This window comes from Alligator sinensis, unplaced genomic scaffold (assembly GCF_000455745.1).
Source record: "Alligator sinensis unplaced genomic scaffold, ASM45574v1 scaffold20_2, whole genome shotgun sequence".
In the NCBI taxonomy this organism is placed as follows: domain Eukaryota; kingdom Metazoa; phylum Chordata; order Crocodylia; family Alligatoridae; genus Alligator; species Alligator sinensis.
Genome location: NW_005842012.1, coordinates 2470249 through 2480347, shown reverse-complemented (window position 1 = coordinate 2480347; position 10099 = coordinate 2470249). Strand labels below are relative to the sequence as shown.

The 10099-nt window shown below is 40.6% G+C and overlaps 1 protein-coding gene across 5 annotated transcripts in view; it reads left to right on the top strand.

The window, feature by feature from the left end:
• Positions 1-4604: 4604 nt before the first annotated feature.
• The window catches only part of ANGPT1 (angiopoietin 1), a 274023-nt gene continuing 268528 nt past the window's right edge, over positions 4605-10099 (top strand). For 4 of the 5 annotated variants that reach the window (XR_003093647.1, XR_003093648.1, XM_006021942.3 and 1 more), the window contains exon 1: positions 4732-5369. Coding sequence is in view for 3 of the 5 variants with exons in the window: in XM_006021942.3 (XP_006022004.1) it covers positions 5073-5369 (297 nt within the window). In the remaining 2 variants the exon portion in view is untranslated. The other variant, XM_025202019.1, reaches the window with a different exon arrangement.

Here is a 10099-nt window from a genome sequence, read left to right as displayed (position 1 = left end):
TCTTTCTATTCTGAACCTTGTTGACAGTATACAAGGCATTGCTTCTAAGAAAGCTTCCATTGCAAAATGTATAATTGAATTAAGAAACTAAATCTAAGTTTATCTTATTGTGCACGCACCCAGAAATGTAGGGCATATCAACACTGCCCTAATGCTATGTATAGGAATGTACTATGGACCATGCCTAGCATACCTGCTCCTATTCTGTGCACAAGCCAACTCTTGAAAATGGAGCAATGTAGGTGTCATACAGCAGGCCTGAGTATGTGCTCAACGTCAGTCTTGAGAGCTCTGTCAGGCATCCTTACTGCACTCAGGGCCATGCTCTTGAGGCTATATTGCTTCATTTCTAGAATTTGGCATGGATAGAACAGGGGTGGGTGTGGCATGTTTTGCCATGGAAGTCCTGAAGCAGTGTAGATGAAGTGTTAGAGTCTGTGTTCAGGTATAACCAGAACATTGTGGAGGGTACAAACAGATCCTGTCTTGCTGGCTCCATTTAATTTATGGCAGGGCTCTGCCAAGGAATACAAGGGCAGGTTCCTCCCTGTCTTGCTGCAAAGTTAAAGAAGTGCAAGCATCTTCACTTCCTTTATTTGGGGGCAATTAGGTCTACTTCACTTTATAGGGCCAAATTGGGTGGTGGTGATGGCCCCAATGTCTGCCTTTTGTGCAATAGCCTATTGGTCACTATGCTCTGCCTTGTTCATCCTGGGAGTTTCAAATCTCCATTTCTCACACTTCAGTAAAATGTCCTGCTCATCCGGTTATAGAATAAGTGCCCTAGGGGTACTCTCCACCCATATATTTGAAGGAACTGGACTGTTGGGCAGTCAAGAATCAGGGTTGCGGGGGGAGAGAGGTCAAGTAAGTAGAAGCCTGATTCTGTAGCCTACTGGTTTGGAAATGCAACTGAGAGGAGGAGTTTCTGGGTTCCAGTCTCTGCTTGCAGAATGGTAATGATTTTTTTTTTACTAAAGCATATCAAATATAAAATGCATAAACAGCTCTGGAAGCAAGAACTGGAACCTGTCACTTTTCTTTCCAATCTCTAAATTACAGACTTGCATTCCCTCTTGCTTGTTTCTGATCTCCTAACTTAGGGGTGGGCAGCTACTTTGGCTGGAGGGCCACTTAACAAGTTTTGATGAGCTGTCAAAGGCTGCATGCACCAAATCTTTCAGAAGACACAATTTAAACACGTTATAGATAAACGAACAAATTGTATACTAAGAATCAAACATGTACTATAACGTATTTTAATTTTATTTTCAAAAACATTTTTTTTACCTGGTTTGTGTTTTTGAGTAGTGTATATAGAGGCAATTTGCATAATAGCCCAAAATAAAATCTTACTTTTGTATATTGTGTGTGGGTGTATGTGTGGGAGGGTGTGCATGTATGTAGGAGACTGCCTGCATGCTAGGTCCAAGGAGCCAGCAATGGGGTGGGGGGTGGGGGGAGGGAGCAGGGTCAGAGCTCCATGGAGCAGAGCAGTGCAGTGTGGTGCTCGTATAGTCCACCCCCTCCACCCAGCCCGTGGCTGCCATCATGGTGCTCCTGATGGGGCCAAGCCCTGCCTGCTCTTGCCTGGGACAGCCTGCACTGCACCCACCCCTGACCCCAGCCCCAGCCAGCATGCACAGCTTCCTGGCATGGTTGCTTCCATGTTGTTACAGCTGCTCAGGTACTGCTCAGCTCCCTGTACCTCCAGTGGCAGCTTCTCCTCCTGGCCCTGTTACACCACTCTGGGCAGTAGGTAGTACAGGGAAGGACAGTGGCCATGGGGATGTGTGCCAGACACCATATGCCCAGCAAGGTATGGAGGAGATCTGCATGCCCCAGTGTGTGGAGCTCCAGTTCCAGATCCTGGCCACCTCCCACCCACTTGGCCACTTGTAGTTGGCTACTCATTGCGCCAGGCAGGTTGAAGCAGGTGATAGGCAATCATTGGATGTTGGTGGGAGTGTGGCATGGGCTGTCCCAGGTGGGAGCAGGCCGGGCTTGGCCCCATGTGAAGTCCTGCAGGGGCAGGCACGAACTGGATACAATCAATGGGCCAAATCCAATCAGTTGGTGGACGAGATCCAGTCCATGGGGTGTATTTTGCCCACCCCATCCTAACTTTAGCACTCTTAACCCAGCTTCTTCAGTAAATAAGAGATCTGGTGATTAGGGCATGCTCCTGGGCTTGGGCCTCCTCAGGCTTATGAGGCTCTGGAACCCAGGATATGTACTTCATGGATGAGTATTTAATTGCTAGACAATTATGCAGAATACAGCATTAGCCAGTTAGCTGCTTGCCCTCAAAGAAGAGTCTAGGAGTTCTGGCTCCCAAGTAAATGGAGGTGCCCAGCACACAATCATGATTCAGGTCCTAAGTTCCAGAGATGGGGAAGAAATTCAGTCACTCTGTGGGCACATCTACACATGCACATTTATGCTGATTTATGCCAACTTGAATGTAAATTAGATAACTGCATCATGCAGGTATCAAATTTACACCCAATTAATTACTGTGCAGAAATGCATGTGTAGATGTGTTACTGCGCAGTAACCTGGGGGCCTCCCTGCTGGGTCTGCCCAGTCACTAGGGGGCTGGCCTGAGCCCAGGCCCAGTGCTCCTGGCTAGCCACCTATCCTGGCTTCAATTTGGGACTAAAGTTAGTCCCAAAGTTTGGCAGCTATGTGGCTGAAGGCTGGAGCTCTCCCCAGTGGCCACAGGGGCATATGGCAGGCTGCTTCAACCTGGGACCAAATTTAGTCCCAGGTCACTGCATGTGTAGACACTGGTGTATTTCTGCTTACTGCACAGTAATTTACTGCTCAGTAAATTTAAACTGGAGTAAATGTATGTGTAGACATTTTTCTGTGTTTGGAAAGCTTTTTTGAAGTACTTAAATTCATACTTGCCCGGTTCTACTTCTTGCCTTCCTTTCTGAAGGTACTTTGCAGCCCTCAGATAAAAGGTGAAAAAAACCCTTTTTTGTTAATTTTGTTGTTCCCATGTTTGTGCTTTCCCAGCCTCACAGGAATGAGATACTCCTGTGTACTCCATAGTGGTCCTACATTGGAAGGTTTGTTACCATAGTATCCCTTTGAATAAATGCTCTCTGACCTCACAATACAGGAAAATGTCCTAAACTATATTAACTGTAATTATCCTGTAACAGCTACTGCAGAACCGGACCTGCTCATGTTGGAATATTATGAAAAGTGTTTCCAGTTACATAAGTCTTGTAATATTAAAATATAGGGGCAGGAAAATGGAAACAATAAATCAGAAATAAAGGATGAACAGAGGATGGATGGAGGCTCTTATTTTGCTGAAGTTAACGGTAGTTTTACTGCTTTGCTCCCTTTTCTTGTTCTTCTACTCATGCTCAGCATAACCCTGCTTTAAGCTACAGATGGCTTATGATCAGGAAGGTGTTTTAAATGTTCTTTTGTGTGTTATGTTAGAATTAAATTAAATTTTTCATTGGGTTAAGTATCAAGGCTTCTTTACCATCTTATGAAAGTCAGGCTGAACTGGGCAAAAAGCTAAGTCCCTAAGTTTGAGTGACAATAGCTTCTTTGGGAACAGCAAAGTATTCTGTCTAATAGTTCCCTGCAGCTCTGTTAGATCAAAGTGTAACTCCAACAAAAATGACATCCACATAAGCATCAAAGGTGCTTACAGCCCTTATTTATACAAGTTTTTTTATACGTGTGAACTCTTCTATTGTCACCAGCAACAATAAAGGTGTTAGTAAGAACTGCTTCTACAAGTAAAGTTTGCAGAACAGAGTTAATAACTGTGATTTACATAGTTATAAATACTTATAGTACATGTGGACCTGAAATCTGGAACCAAACACCCCTGACATTTAGTTGCATTGGGATTCTTTTTGTAAAATTTGCATCTGGAACTCCCCTATAGCAAATACAAGAACATCGTTAATGTTTAAATATTATTCTCTATAGTGACCACACATCTTTTTGAAGTTACTGCTCTGAGAAATCCTTACAATTTTCAAATGGGTAGAAAAATATTTCTAAGCATGACCATTGTGTACATGCTATACAAAACAACACTCTTGTGTAGTCTGGCTGGCACAGCTAAGTATTTATTTGTCAATTAGGTATATTCATTTATTAATTGAACTTACGGAATTACTCCTCTTCCAAATAACACTTTTTGAAAGTTATATGGTTATGTGAGAATCTATAAAACCTACTCAAAAACATAATTGTCTAAGAGAATGGAGCAAAAGTGTACGGGGGAGGGGAGGGGATTAAATGTTCACTTTTTCTATAGTGTCATTCTTCTGACTTAGTGTTCTCTAATAGAAAGATGCAGTCAGATAGCTAGTACTTATTTTTATTTTCAGTGCCTTGGATGTTTACTGAGGGATTACAACAAACTTCTACACTTTATCTACATTTTAATAGGTCAGTGTGAACATAGGAAGTATATTAAGGTGGACTGCACTACTTCTTAAACTTACACGAGCTCGTCAAAAACCCTCAGCAGTTTGTGTGCAATAGAGGCTGGACGGGCATACATGTCTGAGGTCATGCATCCAGCCAGTTTGTAAGACGATCCTTCTGTGCTGAGCCATCAGCCATCCTTAGTATAGGGGCGCGCTCATACACACATTCCTGTCAAGTCATCTTGTGAAAGGCTGCCTGCTTCCAGCTTGGCTTGAAAGTGCAACCTTAATAAAACTCACTGAGGTCTGAGAGAAAATAGCAGTTCTGCAGCAGATAGTGTAGGGGAAAGAGACTGGGATATGCATATGCAGCTGACTAAAGCAGGCTACATGCTGGACTGTAACAGAGAGGAAACAATAAATCCTGGCTACTATGCAATAAATATTCCCAATTTTAACTAAGGAAGCTTTCATTATAGTGAAATAAAAAAAATAAAAAAAAAAACCCAAAAAATTTTAGCCAAAGCTGTTATTTAATACTTTCCTCCAGTCCTTTTCCCAAAGATTTTTTTTTTCCAATAAAATAAAGAACAAACTTAAAAGAAAGAGGAGGGAAAAGTTTCTGTAAGAGTAGGAGAGGAGAGTGATAGTGATAACATGACAATTTTCCTTTCCTTTGCTTTCCTGGTTGCTCTTCTGACTCACATAGGGTGCAGTAACCAACGTCGGGGTCCTGATTCCAGTGGGAGAAGATATAATCGGATTCAGCATGGGCAGTGCACCTATACTTTCATTCTTCCAGAACAAGATGGGAACTGTCGTGAAAGCACGACAGATCAGTACAACACAAATGCTCTTCAGAGAGATGCTCCTCACGTGGAACAGGATTTCTCTTCCCAGAAACTGCAACATCTGGAACATGTGATGGAAAATTACACTCAGTGGCTACAAAAAGTAAGTGTTTCTCTTTCATCTTTTTACTGAACTGAATCTTTGTTGCTTGTGCTGTTCATGGTTTGCAAGGGTTTCTATGAGAACTGAGATAACATGGGTTTCTCTATTTTCTAAGTATGCATGATGAGAAAGGTTGCAGTTAGAGTACACCCTTTTCAGGGGATTTGCTCTTGGGAACAAAAATTTATCCATATTGCTGGAAGATGTATCTTTTAAAAGCTTGATCCCTAGAGGCCACTTCTGTGTTGAGAACCGAAGACTATAATAATAATCCTTCAGAGGCTTCTAATGATAGAACTCTTTATTAAGTGTTCTTATAATCCCTATTTATACTTCTGGGCTTTAGAGCAAATGCTGTGAAGGATACCTGCTGTTGTGACAGCAAAAGTATTTTCAATGTGTAAGTATAAAGCTGAAGGTAATATCAGCAGAATTTTATTATTCTACCAATAAACAGATTTTGTAGTCCTGCAACATTCTGCTAAATACTAGAAAGAAAAATACAATATTGTTAAAGGAATCAAAGCAACATGACTTAAATGTATAAGTTACATTTGGCACAAAATGGTATTCTTTATACTGGCATATGTAAAATAGATGATACTGGAGATATCGTAGGAGCTTTTTGAAGTAAGAGAATAAGAACACATTAGTATTTTAGTAAATTTGGGCTACAATTTTAAACCTTCCAATGAACTTTTAACATTTAAGGTATGACATGGGGCATGATACTAGAAAGATATATATGTAAGTAACTTTACTCATGCAAGTATTTCTATTGACTTCTGAAGGACTACCCATGTAAGTAAATCTAGAAACAAAAGCTTTCCCAGGATTCAGGCTTTAGCTTCTTTAAATAAAAATGTTAATGGCTCCACACAGCTGACAATTGCATCCTAAAACCATTTCCTCTGTTGATTGTGGATGTGCAAATATGACTGCTGTCACACTGGCACAGTGACCTGTTTTAGTCAGCATTACTCTGTCAAGACAAAATCGTTCACTTAACAAGATGTTTAAGCAGACAAAACTGCACTAGAAAAAGTTTCAAACTGTGTTGTATTCCATGAATGACATGCTTGAGCAGCGATACAGTTTCACATTTAGAATGAACTCCAGATATTCAATAACAGTGCAAATACAATTCTAAGTTAAGCAGACTAATTGAAATGCAGTTGTTGATTGCTACATCATTTCTAATTGACATCGGTCTCAGACACATTTGTTACCTTTTCTGTATTTAATCTGTATTTTTTCTTTTCAGTTTTAACTGTGTGTGTGGTGCTAGAGATGAAAAGGGTGATCTTATATACAATAATCATGTGACTCAACAGAATATCACAAGATATACCCAGTTATGCAACTTTCTCTCTTTATTTCAACTATATATATATATAATTATTTATTTGAACTGTGCTTAGAGTGCTTAAATAAGACAAAAAATTGGAAATGGAGGAATGTTTTTCTTCCTAAAGGGTAAAATTCATGGCCAGTTATAGGACTATCCCTTTAGTCTTTCAAAGCAAGCACTAAGAACAGGAAAAATATTGTGTATGTTCATATATTCATGCTTTTACTTGAGCAAATTGCCTGCTGAATCATTCTGACGGGATTGTTACTTATTCAGCTTTTGTCCACTAGGGACTGAACTAAGATCATTGTTTCATTTGAGACTAGAACAAGAAGAAAAATGAGTCTCTAGAGCTTTAAAGTGAATTAGAGCTAGTCCTCACACTTTAGGGGAGATGGATGAAGAGATAGCTAAAGTAACTGTTATTTTTGAAGTCTGTACTCTGCTGCAGAGATTGTTCTGCTCTAGGCAGAACCCCTCCTCTTTCCCAAAGACAGTTTCCATAAAACTAGCAAATAGCAATCAGCATGTATTACCATGTGTCAGTTTTCCCCAGAATGAAAGGACTTGGTTCTCAGTGTGAAGGGGTATGACTCACAGTGAGCAAATGAGTCTAACTTGACTGCATCATTATATACCCAAATATTTAATTTGCTTTACTGCCATCATTACAGGACCTTAGAGGAATAACTAATCTCCTATAACTATCCAATAACAATCTCCAATAACTATCTTTCAAAAGAAAGATAATGTTTAATTGAAGTAAATAGATATTTCAGATATTTAATGCCCTATTCTATGTATGGATTTTCCCCAAGAAATTATAATGTTGGATGTAGGTAATAATATACTTTTTGTACAACATTTGTACACCTGCTATGAACAGGATAATTGAGAAATAGTACTAGTTAAAGGCTATAACCCAAATCATGCAGTATGCAATCAAGCTATTATAACAATAATTATAAATAGTATTTAGCATTTATACTTGGACTAAAGAGGACATTCATTCATTATCCTAAAAACTAATAGATGTCATTTGTCAAAATTGTATATTGTCATGTTTACCAGAATATGTTGTCTTTAAACATATATTCCAAGAATGACATGCCTTACAAATGCATTCTTGCTCATTTTGCAAGAGATTCCTAACAATGCTAATGTAAAGGGAATTCAAATATATGTTTAATTTGATTTGTAGCTGTTGTGGTAAAACTTTTGGGTCAACATAGCAAAGAGAACTATTTTGATCTTTTGTTAAACTAGCAGACTTGTGAAACAATAATAAATCTTAAAGAAAGAAAAAAACACCCCAAACCTCTCCTGGGGTAGGGGAGAGCGGCTTTTTGCCATGCACTGCCAGTTTGATTTTAGATAAAAATTCCCTTGCTTGAGTAGCTGAGTACAGGCAATTAAATTTCAGCATTGTCCAATGACATTTACATATCTATTGTTAGTGTTACTGTGATTGGTTGGCAAACCAAGAACATAGCAAAATGCTCTCCATAGAAACTACCCGAAAGATGACTTGGTAAACATTTTCAGAGGGTTTCCTAGAACTGTTTATTTTAATACTGGATATCTTTCCCCATTCTTTAAGATCTGGTTTCATTTCTGCAATATGTTTATGCAAATAATTCAAAATAAACTGTGCATTTAATTTTGTGACTTGCAGTAACTGACTGGCACACTTGATATTTAATTGTACAGTGTTTAATTGAAGTATATACGTTTTATCCAAAAGGATTCATGTATGATTTTATCTTGGCAACCTAGTTATTGTAGTCAAATAGTATGAACTTAGGGTATCAATGAAATATGAATAGCTACACACAATTGAAAATATTGTATCCATTGAGCACTCATTTTATTTTATAGTGGTAGTAAGTGTAAATAGATGAAGCTTAGCTCCTAAATGAACTATATGCTATTCACTATTTTCTCTTGCTTCCTTAAACAGCTAAGCTATATCATAGTATGTTAAACTCTATTCTTAAGAACTATACATCAGAAAATTATAACCACAAAGCCTTGTCGTAAAATATGATCCATCATCTTTTAACTTGCTATACATCCAAGTTAGGATTTTTCCTTTATTGATTACACTACTGATCCCTGCATCACATGCTGGGAGCTTCAGCTGTCATTGCTTACAGGCTGATGTGTTAGTGCTGTTACCAGCTATAGTGGGGGCTATAAAGGATGCTGCACTTGGGTCCTGATGAATAACTGAAGGGGTGGGAGTAGCTGTCCAGGGAAAAAGGACAAAGAAACAAAGGTCTCAAGTTGCAGCAAGAGAACTTAGCTTAGACACTAGGAAGAATTTTCTCCTTGTGAAAGTGGTTAAGCATTGGAGCAGGCTACATAAAGCAATTGTAGAATCTTCATCCTTGAACATTTTAAGAGCAGGTTAGATGAACACTTGCCTGGGATGGTTTAGATAGGGATGATCCTGCCTTGAGCAAAGGGTTGGACTAGATGACTCCTGAGATCCCATTCAGCCCCACTTTACTATGATTCTATTTCTATCTAAGGACATAGGTATGTGCAAGTATAAGGTCACGTCCTAGAGATTAAAAGGTTTGTTCATGTGAATAATGGCTCCTATTTCAATGGGAGTGCAATGCAGGTGAGTAATAGTTACATGCCTAAATGGTTGTAAGCTCAGACCCACAGACCACTATCCCATGCTCCTTATTCATGTGGGCACCAATGACACTGCTCGGAGCACTCCCAGCCAGGTCATGAGGCGCTACAGGGATTTGGGAGCGGGGCTTAAGGGTCTGGGGGCACAGGTAGTGTTCTCGTTGATCCTCCCAGTCTCAGGCTATGGGCTGAGAAGGGACAGGAGGATCTATGTGGTCAACCAAAGACTGCAGCACTGGTGTCGTCAGGAAGGCCTTGGCTTTCATGACCACAGCCCGCTCTTTGGCGAGAGAAGCAGCGAGCTGCTGGGAAGAGATGGCCTCCACCTCTCTCCCCTAGGGAGGAGGATCTTCTCAGTCAGACTGGCTGACCTGCTCCACCGGGCTTTAAACTAAGCCCGTTGGGGGACGGGGGGACTACTGCCACTGCTGGCCCGCTGAGCAATCCTTGCAAAGCCAGCGGATCACGGCGCTTCAGGGAGCCCACCCCTGCCCCAGCCCTGGTAAAATCTGTGTGCAAGGAAGGACCCCCCCAGGGGGCACTTGCCTGCCTGTACACTAATGCCAGGAGTTTGGGGAATAAGCAGGAGGAGCTCATCCTCATGCTCAGTGCAAACAATTACGATGTCATAGGGATAACGGAGACCCGGTGGGACTCCACCCATGACTGGACCACGGGGATAGATGGGTATACCCTGTACAGGAGGGATCGTGTAGAGAAAAGGGGCGGGGGG